The sequence below is a fragment of the Protomyctophum bolini genome (genome assembly GCF_963924005.1).
Source record: "Protomyctophum bolini genome assembly, chromosome: 4".
In the NCBI taxonomy this organism is placed as follows: Eukaryota; Metazoa; Chordata; class Actinopteri; order Myctophiformes; family Myctophidae; genus Protomyctophum; species Protomyctophum bolini.
The window spans coordinates 44,089,937-44,117,732 of record NC_137865.1 but is presented as its reverse complement, the minus strand read 5'-3'; the positions used below and the strand labels follow the sequence as shown (position 1 = coordinate 44,117,732).

Genomic DNA, 27,796 nt, shown 5'->3' with positions numbered 1-27,796 from the left:
AACATCAGCACTCTGTCGAGGCACCTTCAATAACACCCAAATAGGAAAACAGAAAGCTTGTATAACATTATAATGTACGGAAAATGTGATTAAGTGACACGTCTGTTTGGCATGCAGGACGTTAGCTTGGCAGGACACTCCAGATCACCACACAGAATTTCACCACCAGAAGAAACTGCAGTCACTCAATGTGTTAGTAGCCTATTTGTAGTAGATAACAGTAAATGATGTTGGACAGAAAAATAATGAAGTCTAGGGTTTGACTGGATTGTTGAATTCCTACAATGCCCATAATGCTTTAGTGCACTCCCCCTCCTTGTGGAGAGGACGGAGGCTGCATGGAGGTGTGACTTTGTAGTACATGAAGGAAGTGAGACCACGTTTTCTTTTTTGCTCATGAACATGGCTTCATGACTTACAAAAAACATATTACACACATAAAACCCACAGGAAAGTGTTTCTTGTGTCCTAAACATCATTAGAATAAGCTCTGGTTGCAAAAGGGCTGAAGTGTCCCTTTGACACACATTGACAATTTAGCCAACAATGCGAAATCATTTAATGTGATCAGAAGATGGGATTCAATTACATGGCTTGCACAATGTTTCACAGCCTCTCTACCCTCAGTTATCCATCTCTGTCGTCTTTGTCTAAAAAGAAAATGAAGAAAATTTGGATTATTACTTAATCCATCCATCTATGCAGTTCCTCTATGAACCTGAAGAGGGCAGTTGAGGGACAGTTAACTACAAAGCTCTAGTCTAGTTTAGATGAAGAACTGGAGATTGTGATTGTGTGTGTGGCCGCTTCACTATTTAGAAAATATTTTAAAATAGTGAAAATAGACGATCTACATCGACACGCTGTGAGCTCGTAGATCAGCTTTTTGAACTATTTTAAGTAAATAAGGGGTAAGGCTACATAAATTCAAGTACACAGAGTTGTTCCTTACTTAGATTAACCTCGTTTTCAAATATGATGCTTTGTAATGTATGGTCCCGTTAATATTAACCTTCCAAGTTCCAGCGATATCTTTTTAAAAGATGCATCATTATTAGTCCTCATGAGAGGATTATTAAGGCTAGGCAATTCTCAATCTCATGGCGGTTATTTTAAGAATACATTATTTTCCCTCTAGGCACAACTTCCTGCTACTGTCTCTTTCTGAAGACATCCTGAATGTTGACCTTATCCCCAAATTCAATTTCCTGATGTTCCAGCAAGATTGGGCCCCGAGTGAGAGGACAACAACCCACAGCGCTACAGTAGACAGACGGCTACTCCTTGATCCATTATTTACCACAGCTAACCCCCTCTGCTGACAAACCTACTGGACCTTTTGGTGGTATTCTTCCCCCTCCTATATACAGGTTTAATGTCTGTTTTTAGTTTAATGTCTGTTTGTTATAAAAATGCCATTGACAATGAAGGGAAAATTTACATCATCTTGTCCCTAACACAAACATTAAAATGCCATTAACATTAAAGAGAATATAATGGGTTTTTTTTGTTACCGTTTGTTTTACATCAGCATTACATCACCTAATCAACATGAGTTAGACTTTAATATATTAGCACCCCTCACTCCACTTGAGTGGCAGCTGTTTCCAGTGGGCCGCTGTGCGACCGCCCTCCAAGAGGTGTCCCAAAACATTGCAAACTCAGCACTGTTCCGCAGGACCGGGCAGGAAGCCACGCCTGCCAGTCCATTCCACTTTGCTACAAATTCTAGGATCAATAAAGGACGACTTCACCACGTTGTTTCATATAATTGGTCCTCACTAATGTTCATGATCAAATAGCACAATTTCTTTCTACTCAGTCTGTGTCTCATTGTTATGGCCCTGTGGGTCATATATGTGTATTGTGTTGCTGTCTTTTTCTCTCAGTGCGGTGTGAGTTAATGAGGGAGGAGTGACTGATAAAGCGTCGCAGTCCTGCTCCCTTTCATGGCGACGACGGGCCCAGGACATAATTCTCTCTCTATTCATTTCACCCCATAGACATTTCTAAAAGTATTTATTTAAAGATCTGAAACCCTCGAACAAACCCAACTCGGATCGTGAGGAAACATGACAACAAACACAATTCTTTGGGCCGAACAAATAATTAGAAAGAAGGAAAAAAAGGGCAAGTTACACTTTTTTGTTGTTTTTCTTCTTTGTAATTATTTGTTCGGCCCAAAATATTGTGTTTGTTGTCAAGATTTGTCACGATCCGAGTTGGCTTTGTTCGAGGCTTACAGATCTTTAAATAAATACTTTACCCGTAGTCGTCATGAAAGGGGCACTCTATAGAGGAGGTGTGGGTGGTTTACAGCTTGTGTGAGTAGACAGTGCAGGCACACCTGAACTTCCATGCGCGGACAAAAGCCGCTGTCTGCCGGCGTCTCTTCCTGGTTTTTAGGCGCGATTTCTTTCTACGTCCGAGCATAGACATGGTAACGCCCCGCCTGCCTCTGATTGGCCTACCGACACTGCCTGTCTTGCCTGTCCTCCGAGATGCAAGGCTACTCCGTGGTGGGAAATAAATAATACAAGTACAAGAGAATGGCAACACGCAACAGTAACTTGTAACTTAAAATTTTGTAGAAGAGCTCACAACCGGATCATACAGACTTTTGAAACTTTCCGAGGTGGTGGAAAGCCTGTTGAGGCGTGGTTACATGCTGGATAGTCTGCCGCAAGGTTTTCTTTTTGCAGATAAGTAAGCATGGGATGGGACCAAGGCTACGAGGTTACTCCGTGGTGGGAAATAAATAAATAATACAAGTACAATATAATACAAGAGAATGATAGCTTGGCACGCGCGACAGTAACTTTTATTTTTGTTGAAGAGGCAAACTATGTGTAAACTTGAAACTTTATTGTACTGTAAAAAGGTCTCTTTTCCCTTGATCTTTATCATTTTAGTATTAGTTTACTATAATTATATTAATACACGATAATCAACACTAATACTTTAATTTAGAACACAGCCAAATCAGTTGTTCACTCAATTATTCAATCAAAGCAAACGGTACAAACAATATTGGTTTGCCTCTTCTACAAAAATTTAAGTCATCTCAGAGGACAGGCAAGACGGGCAGTGTCGGTAGGCCAATCAGAGGCAGGCGGGGCGTTACCATGTCTATGCTCAGACGTAGAAAGAAATCACGCGTTTTTAGACAGCTGGTGGATGGAAATTAAGCTCCACCCACGCGGCAGAATGCCGCTGGGGCAAGCTTTTCCGGGAATCTGGCCGACACAGCAATCTGCCATGTGGGTGGAGCTTCATTTCCATCCACGAGCTGTCTAAAAACCCGGAAGAGACGCCAGCAGACAGCAGCTTTTGGACGCGCATGGAATACTAGGTGTGCTTACACCCTGAGTGGTGTATGAATGTGCTGGCAGACTAGTAGGTGGATTCTCGCAGGTGATTGGCTCCTGGGAGAAGCTCAACTATAAAGCTGTCTGTAACCAGCATTCGGATGTCTTCGTCCTTGTGAATGTCAGCCTCAAACCAAACCAATCCTGTGTTTGCCAGTTATTCAAAGTTGCCAGTTTTGACATTTTACAGGTTATTTTACATCCTCGGTATGGTAGGGGTGGGTGGACTTTAGGTTTGTTTTCTAATCCTTTTGATTGGGTTTCCTGAGTTTAAGTGATGGGTAAGATCTATGCATTTCTGTCTGGGGCAGGTAAGCATAGGCTTTTGTAGTTTTGTTTTATAGTCTTTTTATGTACACCCTGAGGTAATTTAGCCATGGTTTAAGACTTTGTTAATACATCACTGTATTTTAAACTGGAGTTCATGAGTTGTTTGGGAACTTGGCAGGAGGGAGTCAATTTTGTTGTTGCGACTTAGGGCCGATTCATACTCCTATTTTACCGCTGTTTTGGAAATGATTTCGGCTCGTCGAAAACTTTCAGTAGCACCGAAGAGACGACTTTAGGACGGTCCCCGCCCGCCCCCCCCCCCCCCCCCCCCCCCCCCGAACCTCAAATGACGTCACATTGTAGGCTCTACAGCGCCGAACAGACAATTATTCGGCTCTAAAATAGGAGTATGAATCGGCCCTTAGGTTGCCCTAGGCCGGGTCGTAACACTCATAGCAGGTCTGTGAGCAGTTCAGAAACCCGTCTTCCAGTGACATCATCGATGGGAAATCGAAGCTAATAGAAACTTCAGGCTTTCTATTCATGAAAAGTTGCAATGTGATAATGGAAGCCATCATTCTCGCGATAAAAATGTGAAATAAAAAATAAATAAAAATAGAAATAGTTAAAAACAAATCTGCCTAAAGATGATTGTCACTGGGAGACGGGTTTATGAACGGCCCACAGACCTATGAGACACAGACAGAGTAGAAAATATGTGTGCCATTTTAATGCCCGGCAGCAATAGTTCCACTTACTGGAAACAGTCCCTTTGAGCAGAGACGTTCTTCAAGTACTGCTTAAGAGCCTCGCAGAAATCACCGAGCTTCTTCTGGGATACCACCACCTCCTGACGCACCAACAACAGGGACTGGAGAGAGAGAGAGAGAGAGAGAGAGAGAGAGAGAGAGAGAGAGAGAGAAGACAGAGATATTAGTTGTCATATGCTTATTGTCACTGTCAGCCAGACATCTTGTATGTCCAAAATGTTGTTACTTGTCAGGAAATGTAAATAAATAACCTGTGTTCTAATGGATATAATGTAGTTGTTATTACAACTTATTCGTAAATGTAGGCACAAGCTTGTTATTTATACAACTCAAAGACACATTTAACCACTTTCACTTAACCGATTCCGTACATTTCTGCTCCTCATCCGTCTCTCCCGCAAAATATGAACGCTTTTTGGATCATATGTCGTATAAATTTAAACGATCACAAAGTAAGCAAGCAATGTAAAGTAAACTTTTTTTAGTGGATTGTTTCCGGGTCGTGGGTTTCAGAGTAAAAGCGACCAGACAACTCTGGCACCCCAGAGCTCCTATTTTGAAGAACTTCCGGCACTGATTGACTGTATTAAACAAAATTGTGTATTCTTGGTATGACCTTTAGGGTACTTTTATAATGTTACATCTGTACGACGAAAGAGTAAAATCTGTCAGATGTTACTCTTTACGTTCAGAGTTCTCAGGACTTCCTTCCGCTTGCTGTCCCACAAGCATACAGTAAGGAACTTGGAGGAAGGCCTTTTGCATTTTCAGCCCCTTCGGCATGGAATGATCTGCAACGTGCCTAGAAATGAGATCCGATGATCCTGTTAAACGCTTTTAAATCCAAATTGAAGGAGCTGGAGGCAGTTTCTATAGAACTGTCAATGCTTTTAGTTGCTATTGGTTTTGAAATATAGTTGTATTAGTGTGGTGGACCATAGGGCAACCAGACTATTATAATCGTTAGTTTATTATGTTATGTTTTATTGCTTCAATATATTAAGTTTCTAGAGTAACTTGTCTGTCTATGAAGTTTTCCATTATTATGTTATCATCCTGATGCCATAAGAATCCATATGACTATATATATATATCATCATATGCATTCAATGAATCATATGGAATTCAATGCTGTAATAACCGTTGAAGCCTGTAGCCCAAAGTCTGCAATATTGACACAATATGATGCCTATTGATACGAGTTAAAACTCAATATCTGTTGCTTAATGTGAAGTGCTTGGTTATACCCTCCTACTGCGTCTGTGAGTGATTTCCCTAAGGGCCAATCACACTGCACTCTCGCTGCCTGATGCCCTCCCACCTCCTCGTCTCCTGCACAGTATGAAGCTCATAATAACCTCATGAAAGAAATGCAATAGAAGTGTGTGTGTGTGTGTGTGTGTGTGTGTGTGTGTGTGTGTGCGTGACATCAGAAACACATACTTCCCACAGATTACGATCACCCAAGGATTGTTTGAATACTTGACTAATGACAAAAAACCCTCTCATATCTGCTGGCCGAAGTGTTCAAGGTTCTTTATTATCTGTGCCAACACAGCAGCAATATTGGTGAGCTGCTGTGATAGGATAAGTATATCAAATGGAACACAACCACCAAAGACTACTAATCATTGTGTGTTATTCCTGCACAATAAATTGGATATTCGGACTTTAAATTGCACATACTTTGTCTTGATTGAATTATTTGCTTTGGCAATGTAAACGTACGTTTTATCATGCCAACAAAGCCCTTTGAATTGCATTTAAGTGATATCGGGGAGGAAAATTCCAGTCGCGTCTGTCCTGAGTGTAAGTCGGAAAGCAATCTAACCAAACGGTCTCAAACCTGGCGTGCCTATCTGATTTGACACACAACACACAGCGTGCGCGCACACACACGTGGCACGCACACACACATGGCCCTGTCACATGAATGACAGGGCCATCATATGCCTAGTACAGTAAGTACACACACAATATATAATAGCCAATGACATGGATCACACCCTCAATCATTACACACTAGTGACTACATTACTGCCACCTGTACGGAGATAAATGGAGGAGAGCTCGCTTAAGCACACGTCTGTTGAAGCACTGAATAGATTGCCTCACTGCCAATATTGTGTGTTGGTATGTATACAGTATGATACAGTTACTGTATGGAGACTATGTATTACCCTTATCTCTATACTGCTGTGGTATACAATAAAGTCTTTCTCTATTCTCATCAGGTCTCCCATTTCTTCTACTCTCAACTCCATCTTCATCCCCCCACACACCAATTCTTCTCATATTGTTCCCTTTCCTGTCCCTTCTCACTCTCCTTTGCTCATGCCCACTTCCTAAACACCCCTCTCTCTCTCTCTCTCTCTCTCTCTCTCTCTCTCAGCTCCTTAGCTTAGAGAAGTAGTTCTGCATTCATCTCTCTCCCTGCTAGAGTACAAATGTAATTAAATTCCACTTATCTCTATGAGAATGCTGCTGTTGTTAACAAGAAGTCTCTTTGCTGGGCTCTGCTTATCTTTGCAGATTTCTATAATACCATTTAAACTAGTCCTGTCCTTCACAGGCCATTAAACCACCAAATAAATGAGCCAGAATTGCACATTTTCTAGTTATTAATTGTACTGTATTGTTCATGCCGAAAGTGTTGTGGGGTAGAACATGGCTTCTAGGTTTTGAGCAAAATTAGACATGCCATTATTAAAGGGACACTTCACCCTTTTTGCAAAACAATACATGTTAAGGTCGTTTAGAACACTTTCCTGGGGGGCCTTTATGTGTGTAATACTGTATGTGGTTTTAGATATTTTAACAGTGAGCCGAGTGTCTCTGATGTCATCAACACTGGGCTCACTTCCTTCCTGGACGACGATTCCCACAATGCGCGGATGTCCACATATAGGGAGCATGGTAACGCTGCACAGATGCAGCAGTAGATTGCATAGGTTTGTGTGGGCGTGCGACGTGCGTGTATGCACTGTATGTGTGTGTGAGAGAGAGAGTCCTTCCCCTGTGAATGACTAGAAGGCCTGAAACATCAGCTGAGCTCGTATAGCGATGTGAAACTTCCCTTTTTGGGATCAATAAACTTGTCTGAATCTGAATCATGTTCACGAGTATGTACGCTTTGGCAGGTTAACCATGTACATAACGACAACCCGTCGAGCCTTGAGGGTTGCTGTTCTCATTAAAATGTTCCTGCTCTCTCCAAAGTAAAAAGAAAATGCAGGGTTTTCTGAGTGGTGCAACAACTTCATTAAGTAGCTATGTGTGTCCGTCCCTGGCTGGCTGGCTGGCTGGCTGTGTCCGCGTCCCTGACTGGGTCTGTCTGAGCACGGAAATTGCGTTTGGTTGGTTTTCGCAACCAAGTGTCACTGTTGTACAGTACAGTACAGTACAGTACAGTACAGTACAGTACAGTACAGTACAGTACAGTACAGTACAGTACAGTACAGTACAGTACAGTACAGTACAGGGACCCCCACACGGTAACTCTGTCATTCCTGAACCGTTTCGGCCCAGCCCACTGGGCCTGTTCCTGGCCGTCTGGGTGTTTCCGGGGACCCCCGGGACCCCCACATGGTAACTCTCTCCTTTCTCTACTGTTTCGGACGTGGGCCGGCTCAACGGAACCTGGCCGGGGACCTTAGCCATGTTCCTGAGGGTCTGGAACTTCCACACGGGACCCCCCACACGGAGTTGCACCACTCACTTCACAGTGAGGGCTGTATTTTGCATGTCTTAAGTACCAGGTCTTATTCCCTAACTTGAGTAAACTAAAGACCTGGAGGCGTGATCAATGCTCTTTGGCTATTCTGAGTGGCCAAAGAGCATTGACCACGCCTCCAGGTCTTTAGTTTACTCAAGTTAGGGAATAAGACCTGGTACTTAAGACACGCAAAATACAGCCCTGTCTAGTGTCTAAATTAATTCTCTCACTTCAAAGTGCTAATTTAGATTTGACTGCAGCTGTCAGTCTAACAGCTGACTTCCCCCACGGACTGCGACTTCTACTTTTGCACTTTTTTTAATTAATTTTTATCCCACGATTTTTGTAACCCACTTTTTCACCTGGTGCCAATTGCTTAAACTGTAATCCAGGGCGCTACTCTCCCTCTGCCAACCTGGGGAGAGTCCCGGCCCTCATTCAATGTATGAGCAGGACATGAGCAGCATGTGGAAGGAACACACGGCTGAGGGAGGCAACATAGAGGCATAAAGAAAATGCATTTTTTTTGTCTCAGAGTCCAGATATTACTGTGTACCTTCCACAGCGAGGGAACAAACGGGCACAGAAATGATTTGTTATTGCGATGATACACATTAATGCCGCAGTTGAATACCTGAAAATAGTTCGCCATTAATGATCACAGCAGTGATTTTTTTTCCTGTGCTGTACAAAGAAACACAGGGAAAGGCAGAGACAGAAACGGATCTATATTTAGAGATCATAAGATCTTGCATAACATACATGCATTAGCTTTGAGTTTGTGGTTTTGAGCCCAAAGCACTTAGAGCACAGAGAGTGAGAGAGAGAGACCATCTACGCACAGGCGTGTGTGTGTGTGTGTGTGTGTGTGTGTGTGTGTGTGTGTGTGTGTGTGTGTGTGTGTGTGTGTGTGTGTGCATGCACAGCCCACCACTGCTGTGACTGTGTGCTTTATTGCCTTGTATCTGTCGACAGTCGACACTACTGTTTATCTGTTGCCAATTTGCCATTACCTAAAACTGCTACTGTCATGGGGAGACAACATTAGTGCAACATAACAATTGTGCTGCCAAAATCTACTTTTAGATGAGCGTCAGCAACTGTGTGCATGTGTATACACTATACAGTCTGTGTGTGTGTGTGTGTGTGTGTGTGTGTGTGTGTGTGTGTGTGTGTGTGTGTGTGTGTGAGTGCATGCCTGTGAGCGTGTGTGCGTGCACACTCTCACAAATTATTATTCTGGTACATTCTGTCACAGAATCTATCCTAATAGGACAAACACATACACACATGTGCAAGTAAACTCAAACACAAACAAATTCAAGCAGACACAGAGACACGATTGTTCTACCCACTGCAGTCTCTCGCTCTTGTTATATACGCACCCATACACACATCAAGTTACTCTTCTCACACACACACACACACACACACACGCACGCACATGCTCACAGGCATGCACTCACACACACACTACCAACTCAATTAGAAACACTACATTGCCCAGCAGCAGCTTCTCGAAATCTAATCAGTGCCACTCCATTAGCCATTGCCCCTCCCTGACCGAATCACTGGCATCAGATTCAGATCACCCCCCCCCCCCCCGTGAGCAATTTACAGTAAGCAAGACAACACATGGTAATACATCAAATACATAGAAATAGTCATCAAGGATCTAAGAGTAGCTACCCAAACATCCGTCTAACAGTAGAATATCTGTACAATGAATAGTACAGTATACACTATAGAGTGATATGTCTATGTAACATGCTGTCTAAATTAAATATGTTTAGCCTTTGCATATGCCTGTAAGGTCGTCATGGCTAGTGCAAGCGCTGCTGCAAGTGCTAAGATGCTGAAGTGCTTCAGACTATACGGCAGAATATTGGGAGTGAGTTTGGAGTTCTGATTGCGATGGGAAGTTCTTTCCATAGTTTTGGAGCCAGGAGGGAAAAGAGTCCGGGATGTGTGGAGTGTTGTCCCGGCTAGCAGTGCGGTTACTGTGTGGGCAGTAACCGGGAGCCAATGGAGTGAGCAGAGAAGCCCATATATGTGATCATTTTGGCTGGTTGAAGACCAAGCCTTCTGCAGCATTCTGGATCAATTGGAGAGGCTTAAGTGCACATCATGCCGGAAGGCCAGTACGGAGAGCGTTACATATCACATAACTGACCTTAAGCTCCAGTAGCCCTGCTAGCCAGGTCACTGACATTGTGTTGGCTAATTAAGTAGATAATATATTATGTACTTTACCATTATCTACTTAATTATCTGCCTTCATAGACAGCATACTGTATGCAGTGATTCTCAACCTTCATGGACCCCAATTTGATATGCATAGACTATGGATTTGATATGCGGGGCCTTTCTGTAATGTACAATTACAGAAAGGCCATAAGGGTCCATTCTGTTGCTAATTAATTATCGACAATTTAGCTGGGGTCCTGCGGAAGGAACTATTCAAAGACCCCCAGAGGGTCCCTGACCCCACGCTGAGTGAGAACCAGTGGTACTGTATATTAGGATGAATTTGTTTGGAGCAAACTTATACTGTCGTATCAGTAGTCTGAGACCTTTCAGCTTTACATGCATGGAAGCCCTCCTGCTCTAAGGCTGCGTTCACACCAGGGGGGCAGTCAGACGGATATTTTGTGAAGCCACTAAGGAAATGAAAGTTCATATAATGGCCTGTTGTGGCGCTGTCATTGGGCTCAAAAAAACCCATAGCCCCATAGAAGTCCATGTATTTGGGCCCAACTTCACCTAGACTGTATTACCTTAATAAACATGGTCATGAATACTTTTTAAAGTCTCATTTCTAATGTCATAATATTCTTTTTGGAAAATTATGGTCCCATTTATTAAAAAAATGACCATAAAGTCGTGCATGTTCTGAGGGGCGTGGCTACCGTTACAGTCTATGAGCGGGATCCCCCACCCACTCGAGTCAAAATAAAAACCAACGAAGAAGAAGGGGGGAAGTCCCGCCTCGTTGTCTGGGCCAGCCAATGGGCCAGCTGGCCTGAACTGGGCCAAAACGGATCTAGAAAGATGGCGACTTCCATTGCAAGGACTGACAGGCTTCATTTTACGTTCACGTTAGACCCGCGGAACGCTTTGTCCATATTTTTTACAGTCTATGGTTCACACGGGCAGTTGCAAAAGAAGCAAAGACACAAAGCTACACAGCGTTGTAGCTTCGTATATTTGTAGCTGGAGTTGAAACCAGCTCAACTATTTTGTAGCTACAAAGGTTGGATGTATATTTGCATCGTCGCTGGCTTCCATTGAAAATGAATGGTAGACTGTATCTTTGCACCTGCCCGTATGAACGCAGCATTAGGTTTGTGTAAATTATAAAATAAAAATACAAACACATATAAATGGTTTCATTTGCATCCAAAAGTTTTAAAATGTATGTAATGTAACTTAATGTAATGTAATGCTGTACGCCAAACCCGTTTGATTAAAGGAATCAGGCAGTTCAATAATAAAATGTTCTGCAACCATAGCAATAAAATCTATTTTAAAGCTATGATACATAGCTATGGTTAGGCTATAATAATAACCTTTAATGCTGCTAGAGGACAAGTTGTGCTCTCTGTGTGGGCAGGTGATTCAGGAGTGAAATGATTGCTTTCCTCCAGTTATATCTCCTCCTTGGTGACCTTTATTGTGCTTGTACAAGGTTTTTGAATTGAACACTGTGGTGGTTTCGAATTTAATATGTTATTATGACAGCTACACAATTTGAATTAAATTATAACTTCCACAGCTGAGCTAAGCACACGCTATATAGCCTGGCCCAGCCTGTATGATGTATGGTCTAGAGGGGAGGATGGCGGTCGAAAACATGCGGTGGATCCTATTGGTTCACTGATCTGAGCCATCTGTTTCCAGGACTACGGAGTGGCAGCCTGGGGAGCCAGACAACCCAATGGACAGAGAGAGGCCTCACCCCAGATGAATGTCTTGCGACTGGCCATGACCAACCTTGGGCCGTCTGGAAAACTTTGAACCGTCTGCGGGTCGGCGAAGGACGCTGCAAGGCATCCATGAAAACATGGAAATTAACATGCTCTGATGCATGTGTGTGTGGTGAACCCCAAACAATGGACCACATCATGAGATGCATCTCTGCTCCACAATGGACTGGAGCTGACCTGGCCGAGCCAAATGCCGCTGCACTCGTCTACGCCAACCACTGGAGAAACGTGGCCGGACACGAAGAAGAAGAACATCTTCATTGTCACTGATCTACCTGACCTGATCTACCGGAAAATTATTCAAATTGCTAAAATGTTGAAGGGAGGTGTCGCCAGCACCGGCGGGCCTTCCATACCGCTCGCCGTGACAAATGATCTTTGTAAACTAGTGGGGAGCATGTCCATGACTTTGGCTGAGTTGATTCGCAGGAATGACAACAACGCGCAGAGACTTTCAGAACGGCTCAGCGCCTTGGAGCAGAGGCTGGGTATAAGCACGGATCGAGAGACTAAGTTTCAGGGATCTTCTTCACGGGCAAAATTTACTAAAGAAGATGAGTGAAATAAAACTTTCTCTCGCCATAATCTGAGAACTCGGCCCAAGGATGGAAGACAGCGGACAGGAACGAAAGCACGTGCCCCCCCCCCCCCTATCCCTCCCACAACCTACTGTGGAGCCTTGCGCCTGGGAACCAAGGCCGTAACGTCTGTACAGCTTGCTGTTATTCCTCTCACTATCTGGGACTCTGAGACGACGTGACCTCTGGCGACCAGATACGATAGGAGCCCAGGAAACGCTAACATAAACAACGAACTCTACACAGACTATTGATCTTCACACACACACCTCCACGACACACCGCCTTCACCCACACCCCCCCCACTCTACCCCCCCCCACCCCGCTGCCGGCTGAACGTTTTTTTTTCCTGCCCTAAGGCAGCCCTTCAAAGAAGCGTGGCGTTAGGATCAGTGTTTTTTATCTGTTCAGACCCAAAATCAACCCCACCCCCACCCAAGTCATTTCGTGCCTGCACAATGCAACTGTAATGTGTGTGATAATCTGCCCCTACCCCCCCCCCTCCCTATCTGTCATTACCCCCCCCCCCCCCCCCCACCCAAGTCTTCTTACCCCCCCCCCCCCCCTCTCCACCCCCCCTATCCTTCTTCTTTTTAAGGTGTCGATTATCGTGAGACTTAGAAGAGCTGTTGCCAAACCCACCAGACAGGCGCGGACGTTTTCTCTGTCGGCCAGCGTCTTTTCCGGGTTTTTGGACGTGGGTGGAGCTTAATTTCCATCCACCAGCTGTGTAAAAACCCGGAAAAGACACTGGCAGACAGAGAAAACGTCCGTGGCTGTCCTGGTTGTTTTTGGGTGTAATTGAGATTGAGAAACGAAAAATTAAAATCAATGAAAATGAATGTCATGGAACCTTTAAATGTTTGGAAAAACAGCATGTCTCGAGACCTTTAAACAATACCTGACAGAAGTTCGATTGGATGTGCAGGTTCCCGAGGCTGTTGAAAACATGGCATTTAAAATATTTACTGACCCTTTCACGGTGGTCTTCACGTCACATAAAATGGGCCTCTGGTTTACTATCTGCCATGGTATAATGGATCTGTCACGCAGAATGTTGTGCCCGTGCGTGTGCGTGTGTGTATTGTGTCAGCAGGGACGCCGATAAAAGTTTTTTCCCTTGCTGAATTACTATAATGCCTGGAAATGATTGCCTGCTCACTACTCGCGCAGAATGATGTGTGTGCGTGCACTTGCACGCAGTAAAACATTTATGTGTGTTTAATGGGACATACAGTATGTCCAGCTAGTCAATAAATCACATTTATTCATTTTTTTCTCTCTCTCTGTCTTTCATACATGGTTCTCTTTCTTTCCTTCTTGCTCTTTGTGTTCTCCTAAAAAGTCCTTCCATGTTACGTTATTTTTAACACAATGTTCAGAGAGCGAGAGAGAGAGCGAGAGAGGAAAATAACATGCCACAAAGGCATAACAAGTCCAGGCACTTCTTCAGGGTGTGATGAACAAAGAGTATATTACAACAATAGTATAAACAATATTCACGTTGTTAAAGAGTACAAATGTATATGTTGACTCAACACAGAACCATTTAAATACCTATATGCCCTATGTTACTGTGTGTGTGTGTGTGTGTGTGTGTGTGTGTGTGTGTGTGTGTGTGTGTGTGTGTCTTTCTCTCTCTGTGTATATATGTGTAGCACAAACAGTGGCATTGCATTGACAACTAGATAAAATATTCAGAAATAGCTATCAATCATGGGTGCATACATACATACAGTATGTATGTATGCATGTATGTATTAGAGGTGTGTGTGTGTGTGTGTGTGTGTGTGTGTGTGTGTGTGTGTGTGTGTGTGTGTGTGTGCGTGTGTTCAGGTCATCCCGCTGTGTATGAAAACGGGACCAACAGTGGGATGCTGGGAGGTGGAGGAGGATGGGGGGGATGGAATCACATCAGTACCGTTACCATGGGAACTGGGAAATACCAGTTACCCTCATTCAGGACCTCTCTCTCTCTCTCTCTCTCTCTCTCTCTCTCTCTCTCTTTCAAGGAGCTTTATTGGCATGAGAAAACGTACGTTTACATTAATGCCAAAGCAGAAGTGGAACAAGACAATCAAAATAAAACTATGTATTTACAAATAAGTATTGGATATAAATAGGAATTAATTAAAGGTGTGAACAGAGCTGTGATACATTAACACTTTGGGTAATACCATCTTGTGAAACTATAAAAAGGTTGTGAATTTTCTGTCAGAGATAGTTACAATATACATCCAGGAGACGTTTATTCTTTTGATCTTTGTATTCCTAAAGGTGCTTGTATTCCATTTGACATCCTTCTCCTGTCACAGAAGCTCACAAATCTCGCTGCTGTGTTTGCACATTGTTGTACTTCAACCCAAAAGATATGTGAGTTTTTTGTCACTATTAGTCATGCTTTCAAACTCTCCTTGGGTGATTGTACGTATATGTGTATAAAGTATAATATGTCTCTGATGTCTTGGTACAGTGGGCAGACGGTTAGGAAGTGTAGCTCAGTCTCTACCTCGTTTTGTGTGCAAGTTCAATATCTCCATCATCTTCCTTTGTCTCCCGTCGCTAACTCCTCCATCTCGCGGCATCAACCCCCTCCCGTCTCACTATCACATCACTATCACACTATCACATCAACCCCCTCCCGTCTCACTATCACATGCAATCCCTCATCAACCCCCTCCCGTCTCACTATCACATGCAATCCCTCAGGCCTGCATCAACCCCCTGCATCAACCCCCTCCATCAACCCCCTCCCGTCTCACTATCACATCACTATCACACTATCACACTATCACATCAACCCCCTCCCGTCTCACTATCACATGCCATCCCTCAGGCCTCTTTTAGAGACTTACAACAATGCCCCTTAATTCTCCCTTTCAACGCCTCCTCCCTCTATCTCTCCACCCGACACCTGACACCTCTTGGCTCCAGTGAAGGCAAGATTTTGAATTAGTTTTAGTCATAGTCCATTGAATAATACAATTCCATGTCGTTTTAGTCGTATTTTTAGTATTGAAATGTTTTAGTGTTAGTCTAGTTTCAGTTGACTAAATATCGTAAGATTTTAGTTGCAAAAAAGCTTCTTTCCCCGAACAACTGAACAAACTGATAAGAACCTGAGCGAAACAGGGCAAAGGAATAGATGTCGTCTATGCCACTGCATTGTCTGAAGGAAGCCAAACAAAAATGTTACCCGTACACAAGATGTAACAATAAAGTACAACCCTGAACCTTGACTAAATCTATAGATTTTTAAATGTTTTTTGGCAGACCTTGATGGTGTGGTAATAGCCATTTTTTGTTTGCATGCTGAAAATAGCCGATCTACAAGCTCACAGTCACAACACACGTCGCAGCTTATTTAAAGGTCTTCATTCATAGCTTAGTTTTTATGTAGTGTGAAAAAAGGTAGTCGTCGACGCACATTTTCCGTCAATAGTTTTTAGCCAACAAAATCATCTTCTCCCTTTCAATCTCTCTCTCTCCTCCTTCTCAGACCTCTTAACACCCGACACCTCTTAGCTCCAGTGACCTGCTTCTTTCCTTGAATCAGCCCGCCTCAGCTCACCCATCTCCCTGCATTAGTTCCACTCTGTCTCCACATTAATTGGGGCATATTGTCGAACGTCCTGTCTCCTCCAACTCTGCGGCTTTCCTCCTCTCTCCATCTCAATTTCTCTCACGCACGCACAGATGCACGCACACACATGCACGCACAGCACACACACACGTATATGTAGTGTACTCCCTCTGGTACTCCCTCTGAAGAATCGCACACATAACGCTGTGTGTGTGTGTGTGTGTGTGTGTGTGGGGGGGGGGGGGGGTCCTTCAGAAAACGAGAAGGCATATCCCGAAGAGATAAGACAGGAGAGCTCATTAATTCAGGGTGTTATCTCTCTCTAGTATCATTCCCTATAGGGGGTGTGCAGCGCTACAGTGATAGGTGGGTTGGTGTAACAGAGTGGCTACAGTAGAGTAGCATGCTGACCTGCTGAGATGTGAACGGTTCTCACCGTATATTTATATTCATGTATAATGTACTCTCATGCTAAACTAAAGAGGTGACATCATCTTTAACAAAAGAAAGAAAGGCAAGAGCCATGCCCTTGTGGGCTAAACATGTTGTCTCTCTGTATTTCAGCTGTCCATTGATAGGTAACGTGGCTCATGGGCTAAACATGTCTCTCTGTATTTCAGCTGTCCATTGATAGGTATAACGTGCCGTATACCAGTCCAGATGTTTTATACCTATTCATCAGAGTTGCTGCCACTCAGTCTGCACGACTCTATATTCTTACTGTCTTCTCCATCTGTCTTTGCATAATAGTGTCATTCCACTGTGCATTTTTCCCAACTCGTATAGCCCTCATTATGCAAAACAGCATGAGATATACTGTATACTGTCAGCTATACTGTGGCTGCAGGGCGATATATCCTCGCCCCATATATATGTATATATATATATATATATATATATAGGGATGTCCCGATCACGTTTTTTTGCTCCCGATCAGATTCCGATCATTTGAATTTGAGACATACCGATACTTTCCGATCCGATCTTTATATATTTATATAACACTTATGCCATATCACATTCACAATAGCAAATATCCTAATGCATGTCACTCTAGTGTAGTCTGCTGTGTTGCCTTTCAATTATTGAAAGGCAAAATGTGACTATACTTTTATTAGAATGAATCATAGCAAAAATAATTATGTATTGGTTAATTAGAGTGAATAGAGTTCTACAGCTTATAGAACTGAAGTAAATCTCTTAAGGAGTATCTCTCTCATTCAGTGAGAGTACTACAGACACCTCATGCATAGCAGGGCAGGGGTTGCATTTCCTTTGTTTTCGTCACAGGTGTCTTTCACGCCTCTGAGTGTGACTAGTCTTTGTTTGATGATCTATGACTGGGACCAGAAGGACAACAACAAGGGGGCACGTGCCCCCCTGGTGGCCAAAACAAAGAGTTAAATATACATATTTTTGTCATACTTTTGCAACATTAAATGATTGACATGACTCACATGCTGATTGGCTATAGTATGCTCCAAAATGAGTAAATAAATCATATAGTGTCTGGAAAAAAAAGGTACTTGTCTTTCATATTTAGTTGTTTATATTCTATAACTTAACCATTGAGTTCCCACAGATGTGTACCCAGATATTGTAGACTATTATTATCTGGCATCTGTGTTTTGGACATGTGAGGCCATCTGATAATCTTAATGTGTAACACTTGTTGTACAAGAACGTATGAAACAGCTAGGGCCTCAGGTCTGACTAATGGCTTAACAGTGTGTAAAAAAGTTAAAATATGGAGATTCGAGGTTTGTGTCCGACACATGCAGACACAGACGGTATGTGTGCACAAACGGGCAGAGCCACCAGGCACCCCCAAGAGTCCAGCATGCGCGCGCACGTGCGCACACACACACACACACACACACACACACACACACCCCAAGAGTCCTATTAACGTCTATCCTTTTCACTCTGTCCTCCCTCTTTACATCTATCTCCTCCTGCCCATCTTCTTCTCTTGTTCCCCGTCTCTTACAAACTTCTACTTCCTCCCCCTCTCCCTCTCCCTCGCTCTGCCTTATTCCATCTTATTCACTCTCTCTGGATCTATATATCTAACTTACTGCCCCCCCCCCCCTCCCCTATCCGTCTGTGTTGTCCACGGTACAGTGGTTCTATTGACAGCACCGTGATTGAGCTTCACTGAGAACTGTACGTGTGAATTAATGCCGTCCAAAAGGCTATTAAACTCACCGGGACAGACTGAACCAAAACAGAACTGCTGACACCGTGCTGCGTGCGTGTGTGTGTGTGTGTGTGTGTGTGTGTGTGTGTGTGTGTGTGTGTGTGTGTGTGTGTGTGCGTTTTAAGGCCTTGATCCTGACATTCTTTAATCTACTGACTAATTATGGAATAGAAAAAGTTTTGACTTGTTGCCATGACGTTTGTTTTATTTAGTATTCATTGTGTTATGAGAATTGATATTTTATATTTTGTTAATTCATTATTTCTCTAATAATAATAATATTAAAGGACAGGTCAAACAGCGTGTTGGACACAAGTAGTGTAGTCAATTTGTGACTTGTTGGGGGGTTTTAAGTCTAAGCGACACAATAGCCACAGAAAGTACACTGAAACAGATGCGAGTTGACATACTGAGTCTGTCGCCACTTTTTGTCACGCTACAATGCAACCATGTTGTGTGGCAAACAAGATAGACAGAGAGACAGAGTCAACAGAGTGCAGTGTGGGCTCTGGCTGATAAATGGACGGAAGTAGGGAGGAGGATTATTGCTTTTCCAGAGAAAATCTCCCCACACCAATAACACAAACAGACAACGGGGACCAGGTGTCACCGGTTGTATACCGCACGTCATTATACCAAACACCGGGAAGCTCTGTGGTCGTTATATAAACCTGTCATGTGATTCATTTGACTGCCTCGCCCTTAAATGGATCAGTTATACCGGTATGTTAATTAAACTTCCCCAATTTCATACTAGGGTTAAATAACATAGTGAACAGTCAGTCAGTGGTGATTTCGCAGACTAAAACTATGACGACAAATGTTCGCCGACTGGTACTCTTTTTTCCCCCTGACAAAACCTAAATAAAAACCAAGCTATATGATGACTAATACAAAATTACAATTTCGTCAAATAAAAACTACACTCAAAATGTTACGGAGAGACTAGTGGAGAAGAGATCCAGTAGAACTCAAATGAAAGTCATTTTATGTTTGGTTGCATTCTGGAAATAGCGGATCTACAAGCTCACAACACGTCGCAGTGTGACACCATCAAGGCCTTCAAAAATACACTGTAGTCGACTAAAACTAGACTAATTAAAAAAAGAAATCAGTTCACTAAAATGTGACTAAAACTAAATGAAAGTTTATTCAAAATATTTTGACTATAAAAACATATGTTTTGTCAAAATCCATTGCCATTGACCATTGCCTCATGGATGGACGTGTTGTGAGTTTGTAGATCTGCTATTTTCAATGTGCAACACCCTTCTACGACGTAGCATAACATGTGACCTTGTTTTTTGGTGAGTGTTGCCACGACAACGGATAGCAGCAGCAGTGATGTCAAACCAAATATAAGGTCTACCCTGGAGATTGAGACTTAGAGACACATAGCATCAACAGCTTGTAGCATCAAGCAATAAGAAGTTCTTAATCCCACGGCTCAAGGTTTATATAACCCCGGCCTCCAGAGATAATCTACATAGATAGACTAGCATAGCTTCCTTCTACCTCCAAAACCACGTGACTATAGGCTCCTAGAGAGAGAGAGAGCCTTGGTTACAGTGAGAGCCACACGGCTTGGTTGAAAAGAAATGCAGCGATCTTATTCATTCAGTTAATTTAACTTGGAATAACTCAGAAATCTTTCTTCAAGCCTATTCTATAATAAAATGTTCAACAACAACCACAGTTATGTCCATATCCTCCGGTCTTTACAAGGCTAAGATTATGAGGTTATGAAGGTTATGAGTCGCTCTGGTCCATAGCATTAGAAGGAGCGTGGACCAGAGCTAGGTTATAGGCTCTTAAAGAGCAGGCCATGAAAAAAAAGATCAACTCCATTGCGACCTAGCAGTTTGTGTTTAATAATGCTGCATGCTTGCACATTTGTTGGATTTAATAGTCCTTCAGGCTGACTAACCACCACCGCCGCCTGTCGGTGATTTATCATAAACAATGACCACTCAGCCATACATTATCCCTTACATAGCATAGCACTCCATAGTATATACTCAGTTTCATTGTACAGATATTCTACTGTTAGACGGATGTTAGGTCCTTAGCTTGATGACTATTTCTATGTATTTGATGTATTACCATGTGCGTCTGCTAAATTGTAAATTATAGCCTCATGACTCACAACACTTCTCCAATCTAAATTGTTGAACAAACTACAGTAATAAACTCACCAACAGTAATAAACTAAAGTAAACGGTAGTTGTTACCATTGAGACGTATATAGAGGCACGCTTTTTCCTAAGAAAATCTTTCTGTCATGACTGTGCCATTTCAGCGCCCCACCTACAGTACATTGAGTGACTGTGACAGTGATGGCAAAACTCATGTACGGCAGTGTGTGACGGCCTATATGATATGACAATAATCACTTGGAGAACTACCAAAACCAGAACTCATATACAATAGCTGCATGTCTGTTTAAAAAAGAAAAAGATATTAGACTAATCGACCTTTGATGTACTGTACAGTGTCGAATACTGTTTTGATAGTCAAATATTCTGTGAATGCCCTATTCTGTCCTCTTCTGATCTCACCTCACCTAGCCTGTCATGGCTTCTCTTGTCTTTTATGTCATGTAATCTTCATTATGCATGTCTGATACAGCATCGCTTTAGCAATTCTGGGCTGAATTCACCAAAACGAAAAAAAAAAAAAAAGGAAAAGAGACAATTTGTTCAGTGTTTCCTAAACATGTTAACCCATTTAGACCCGAGATCAGATTCTAAAAATGTGTTTGAAAATGACAGTTTTCTGAAAAAGCTATCGTTCTTCGATTTTTCTAAAATAGCAGACCTACAAGCTTGTGCTATGAGCTTGTAGATCTGCTATTTTTCAATAGCTAAAGCATAACATAATGCTAACACCGAAAGGGGTTCCCGCCCAAAATGCGTTAAGTAACAATTCTCCGATCAACAATCTTATTATAAAGTCATCTGCACTGCAGTCTGCAGAGAAGCCTGGCAATACATAATTATTGCATTTGCACTGCTGTCCATATATGCTTACTGCACGCAATGGAAATGATGTATATGAGACATCCATGTCTGATCATAAACAGTGCATTTATGGTAAATGGTGCATTTATATAGCGCTTTTATCCAAAGCGATTAACATAGATTGGGCATCAGGCCCACATTCACCCACTCACACACTGATGGTGGAGGAAACCATGCAAGGAACCCACCTCCACATCGGGAGCAATTAGGGGTTCAGCGTCTTGCTCAAGAACACTTTGACACTAACTCTGGGGGAGCCCGGCATTGAACGTTTAACCATCCGACCGCTCTACCGACCACTCTACCCCCTGAGCCACTGCCGCCCCCTTACGAAATGTATCATTTGTTATGATTCTTGATGTTGATAGTCTTCCGGAGATGACTTATGGGGTATTAATAGTGCCCTCAGGACTGAACGGGATCGGGCTAAAGCTCACAAATGAGGATATCTTGTCATATTATGAGAAAACTGATATCTTCCTCAGTGATGTATTATCCACCGAAAGGTGCAATTGCGTGCTCTGATCTGTGCTGCGCATATTGTGGGAGCCGTGTATGAGGCCATTAGATACATCATAACACTTTACTTCATCTGATAAAGGCACACACCATCGAGCGAGGTTACTCGGAATAGGCCCAGACAGGGGCCTTATTCATGGCTCCAATGCCGACCCTGACTTTGGAGATTACCGACTGTAATTCATTTAAAAAAACAACGTTTTGATGGGTTTTTCAAAAATAGTAGAGGAAATCTTGAAAAACAAGAGGGTGGCCACACACGGCAATAGCCAGAGTGCCAATACTTTATTAGGACAGCAGGTGAGACAAAAATGAATCCAGCATTTCGGCGGTTAAGCCTTCATCAGGGAATAGAGAGCACAAAATGGTTCACACTTAACCCATTCTGACCTGAGATCAGATTCATACGAGGTTTCTACTGGACACACACTGGTCTGATTAACCCATTCTGACCTGAGATCAGATTCTAAAAATGTCAGTCGTTCTTCGATTTAAAAAAAATAGCAGACCTACAAGCTCGTAGCGCGCCACTCGGTGGCGCGCTATGAGCTTGTAGATCTGCTATTTTTCAATAGCTAAAGCATAACATGATGCCAACACCGAAATGGGTTCCCGTTCAGAATGGTTTAAGTATGGTGCCAGAGAGTCATGCAACCCATCAGAAGGGGTTAGGGGAGCACGGGTTAAATAAGTAAAGTAATTGTGATATGAGAGGTCGGGATCATGGTCATGTGGCGTCTCAAGTTCAAATGCAAGAGGAGTTTATCTCTAAAATGACTATAGGGCCTCATAAGAGGCTCTGGAATATAAATTCCTTGTCATAGAGACACTAAAAATGTATCTGAGAAAATACAACAGATATGCAATTGTGAAATATAGAACCATACAACAGCAAAGTTTATAAAAAATGTAATACATAAGTAAATACATTCAATGCAATCAATAATTGATTGCATTGAATGTATTTACTTTTTCCTATTTACTGTATCCTGACCTCTCATATCACTTACTTAACCCGTGCTCCCCTAACCCCTTCTGATTGGTTGCATGACTCTCTGGCACCATACTTAAGTGCTCTCTATTCCCTGATGAAGGCTTAACCGCCGAAACGTTGGATTCATTTTTGTCTTACCTGCTGTCCTAATAAAATATTGGCGCTCTGGCTGTTGGTGTGTGCGTCCACCCTCTTGTTTTTTCAAGATTTCCTCTACAGTTTTCTCCCGTGTGCCGGCACCGCCACAAGGACTCTGGTGTGCGATATCTTCTTTGTACAGAGTATCTTTCAAAAATAGAACATTTTAAAAGAATTGTTAGTGTTTGAAAACATAATGAAATGCATACTAGAGATACTAGAGCATTTGACTTTCATGACAGTATCTGACACGGCAATTATCTGGCCGACGTGTTCCAATATGAAACAGAAGCTCACAATGCGTTGTGACACGTTGTGAGCTTTTGTTTTATGAAAAACGTTTAGATAAATTGTCAGCTATATATATGACATGCCCAAAATAGCGGCAGGTGGTTAAATATTGGAGCACGTCGGACAGATAATTGCCGTGTCAGATACTGTCATAAAAGTCCAATGCTCTAGTATCTCTAGTATGCATTTCATTATGTTTGCAAACACTAACACGTTATAAGTGTGGACTCTTATGACTTCAAAACTGCTTTCGTTTACTTTTGGAAGGAGGTGAAAAGAGGCAAAATACGGCTAGCATGATCTGGGGAGTTAAAAAGTAGCCCCTGCGAAATGGGTAATATTGCCAACAGTGATACACTGAGAAAGGCAACTAATTAAGTCTACAGAGCAATAACACTGCTATCGGATAATAAAGCAAGTGATTCAGATCAAATCACTGCAGAGCGTCTCAAGTTTGCAGGTGCAAAGTTTGCAGCGCTTGCCATTTTGTTTGACTAGTTTTAAGACTCATGGAGTGCTGCCAGACTGTACAGTATATGTTGTCCATTACCCTCCTGCTTGTCATCAACAGTGGTGGAAAGTACATACTGTAAGTACAGTACTTAACCAATTTTGACCTGAGATCAGATTAAAAAAATGAGACTACATCCTGACAGTTTTCTGAAAAAAGCTATGTTTCTATGGCAGTCGTTCTTCGATTATTATTTTTTTAGCAGACCTACAAGCTTGCATGAGCTTGTATATCTGCTATTTTTCAATAGCTAAGGCATGGGGGGTTCCCGCCCAAAATGGGTTAAGTACAAGTTTGAGGTACTTGTACTGAAGTAGTTTCAATTTCCAATACTTTTACTGCAGTACAGTAAATCTCAGATCCAAATATTGTACTTAATTTACTCCACAACATTTATTTGGAAATTTTAGTTACTATAGTTACTTTGTAGATTTTGATTATTATTACAAAACAACTACTTCAGCCCTACAGTAGTATATACTGTACACTTCGAGCCATTTGAAAATAGCCGATCTACAAGCTCACAATGCGTCACAGATCTGCTATTTTCAAAAGATTAAAAAACTTGAAAAAAATGAGTTATTTAACATTTGGTACTTTTTTACTAGGTACATTTTCATACAAATACTTTTGTACTTTTACTCAAGTAAATGTTGAATTCTGCATTGCAGTATAGATACTTTTAGAATGAGTTTATTTGATGCCTCTAAGCCCTTTTTCACTGAGTTAATCACCTAAAGATTTTAAAGAGGCATGCCTGACAGCATGGGGAGAATTCTGGCACACTGGGTGCGACGACCAGAGTATGGAGGTCAAATGAGATTCAGCTCCCTTTGGCATTGGTAATAATGGAGTACAACAGGGGGGAATAAGCCCTCTTTAATGAGTACATGAATGATTTATCTGACCAACTACAGTATATGAGGCTACAAAAATGGTTACGACTGGCAACACCCTAATAAGCCATCTTGGGTGTGCCAACGACGATCTGTAAAGCTTCAACTGCAACTATACTGAACTATATTTGCTATTATCATGGGGTCAAACATAATGGGGGAATACACAGCTAAAAGTGAAAAGAGTGTTGCTATGAATTATGCAGAACAAACGGGAATATAAGGAACTCAACTTTACAGATTTGTATCCGTCAGGGCAAGTGCCAATTCATTACAGATCTAATGCCTGATGGTTATGACATGTACATGTATTATAGGCAACAATGCCATAGACACTTATTTTGACCCTCCCGCAGGGCAGTGCCATTGTGCTTGTCTCGCGTTAGCGACAGCAGTGAGCTCACGTCGTCGATACACACTATTTGTGAGTCTATTAGTCATGGCAGGCACACCTTGTGCAGTGCCTGGCTGTGCTTACACACAGAGATGCCTGAATGAGTGGTTCGTACAAAGAGTGTGTCCATCAACAAAATGGCAATGTCGCCGTCCATCAAAATGGCAAAAAGCACTTACAGAAAATCTTTAACCTGAACAGTGGGTGGCATATGAGCTATACCTCGCCAGAGAACGAGTCTGTGACACACTGGATAAAGGACGTTTAGATCGCTGCCTACTGTATGTTTTCTGTCAGTCTCCGATCAAAACTTTAATCTAAAATCCCTTCTTGTTCATGGACCATTGAATTACAACATTACTTCAAAATATTACGCTACTATACATTGATGAATATATTTACATTCAGTGCCTTGTTTTATCTCCTGTGAACCAAGCATTTTTATCTGGAAGCAGAAATGGATTGCCATGCACCATTCTCAATGTAATTTCAATACAGTAATTATACACAATACACATACTGTACACATGTCTATGATAAGTAGGGGAACGGTTGGGGGCTTTCAAAACTTTGTATATCGTATACTGTACTTATATTATAGTACGTTATTGAGGCAATGGTTTAAAGCAATATTTCTTGGTTAGGGAGGGAGGGAGAGTGAGGGCCGATTCATACTCATATTTTACCGCTGTTTCGGCACTACATTTTATTCAGCTCTAAAATAGGAGTATGAATCGGCCCTGAGCCTGTTTCACCCAAGGAAAAAAACCTGGCCAATGCTGAAACCTGTCTTAGAAAAGATCACAAGGGCTCACTTTTAATATCTTTTATCTATTGAAAAACCCAGCAGCAGGATCAAACACGGACGTTTTGGCCAACTTGCCTTCCTCTACTGAGAACCTGAACACGCTGATCGATGTCAGGCTCAGTGCAATAACCATAGCAAGCTGATAACGGCCTGTAGGTATACATTTTAGGCTTGTGGATTTTTATACTACCGGTAATAATATCGGCTCTCACAAAACTGAGGAATGCCCATCTGGCCGAAACGTGTCCGTCAGAGGTAATAAACCTTGTGAAAAGGACATTTATTGTCTGCTGGCTAGTTTCCATGTACATTTGAGCCTTGCACCTATATTAATGACAAATTGAATGGCATTTCTATAGCGCTTTTCCAAGTGCTCAAAGCGCTTTACAATGGTTCATTCATTCATACATTGGGAGGTGAAGCGGCAAACAGTCCACGCCAGCGTCCTCGCTTCCCACATTCACACACCAATGGTGGCGAGCTCAGACCGACCGACTCATTGGACGCAATGTAGGGTTCAGTGTCTTGCCCAAGGACACTTCGACATGTGGATAGGAGGAGCCGGGATTCAAACCGCCGACCCAGGGATCATTGGACGACCTGCTCTACCTCCTGAGCCACAGCCGCCCATAATAAGAATACTCTTCTAATTTGGAGTCTTGGCTTCTGCAGTCTCTTTTCCTCTATGTATATTTTTAACCAATTTGTGTTTTAAACATTATGTTATAATTTAGATATTGAAAAATAGCAGATCTACAGTGGCGCGCTACGAGCATGTAGGTCTGCTATTTTTGAAAATTTGTGAAAATATTTTTTTCAGAATACTGGAGGATTTAGAAGATCTTTTTTAAATTTCGATGTCAGGCCTAAACACCATGCTTTGTATCGCCTTCTTTCCATTTCCCGTATCTTCTGCAACCATAAGTACACCCTCCTGTTGTCTAATGGGGTTCCAATCACACCATGGTCAGATTGAAATAGTTGCCTCGCTGATGCACAATCATATCACTGTTACAAAGTACGCCTCCATCACATGTAAATGCTAATGTGGCTCCCGAATTGCAGTCTGAAGAGAAAAAGAGTAATTCACCGTCCTATACATATACAATCCTCACAGCTACAATATGTAGCTGCTGTAGGCTGCTCAAACAAAACACATCAAGTGTGCCCTTCACACAGAGACGGGGGGAGAATCATTGCTTTTGGATGAGCCTGAAATTGGGTGCAGGCTCAGATTTAATCAAGCTCAGATCATTGCACTGTGCAGAGAACAAAAGGTCATGTATGATGGACTGATGGAGTGGCGGGCAGGAGGGAGGAAGGAAATCTCATGAGGGTTGAGGAAGGACTTTAACCCATTTTGACCTGAGATCAGATTCTAAAAATGTCTTCTACATCCTGACAGTTTTCTGAAAAAGCTATGTTTCTATGTCAGTCGTTCTGCGATAAATAAATAAAATAGCAGCTCTACAAGCTCGTAGCGCGCCACTCGGTGGCGCGCTATGAGCTTGTAGAGCTGCTATTTTTCCAATAGCTAAAGCATAGCATAATGGTTCCCGCCCAAAATGGGTTAAATTGAGGCATCAGGGTTGCGACGCTATGGCGGGAGGTTTGCCGAGGTGTGTAGGGTTCAAGGGAAGCTGCTTGTAAGATGACGCACGTGAGACGGAAAGTGGTGCTAGAGGTGAGGCCGCGAGGACACAACAAAATGAGTAGGGGTCTGAGGGATACATTGTTATGTTTACACCTAATGTC

At 42.5% G+C, this 27,796-nt stretch overlaps 1 protein-coding gene across 1 annotated transcript in view; it reads right to left on the bottom strand.

The window, feature by feature from the left end:
- The window catches only part of necab2 (N-terminal EF-hand calcium binding protein 2), a gene marked incomplete at its 5' end in the record, with an annotated part of 161,536 nt that overhangs the window by 7,961 nt on the left and 125,779 nt on the right, over positions 1-27,796 (bottom strand). The window contains one exon of the mRNA XM_080761801.1: positions 4,397-4,509. Coding sequence (XP_080617927.1) covers positions 4,397-4,509 — 113 coding nt within the window. The remainder of the gene's footprint in view (positions 1-4,396; positions 4,510-27,796) is intronic.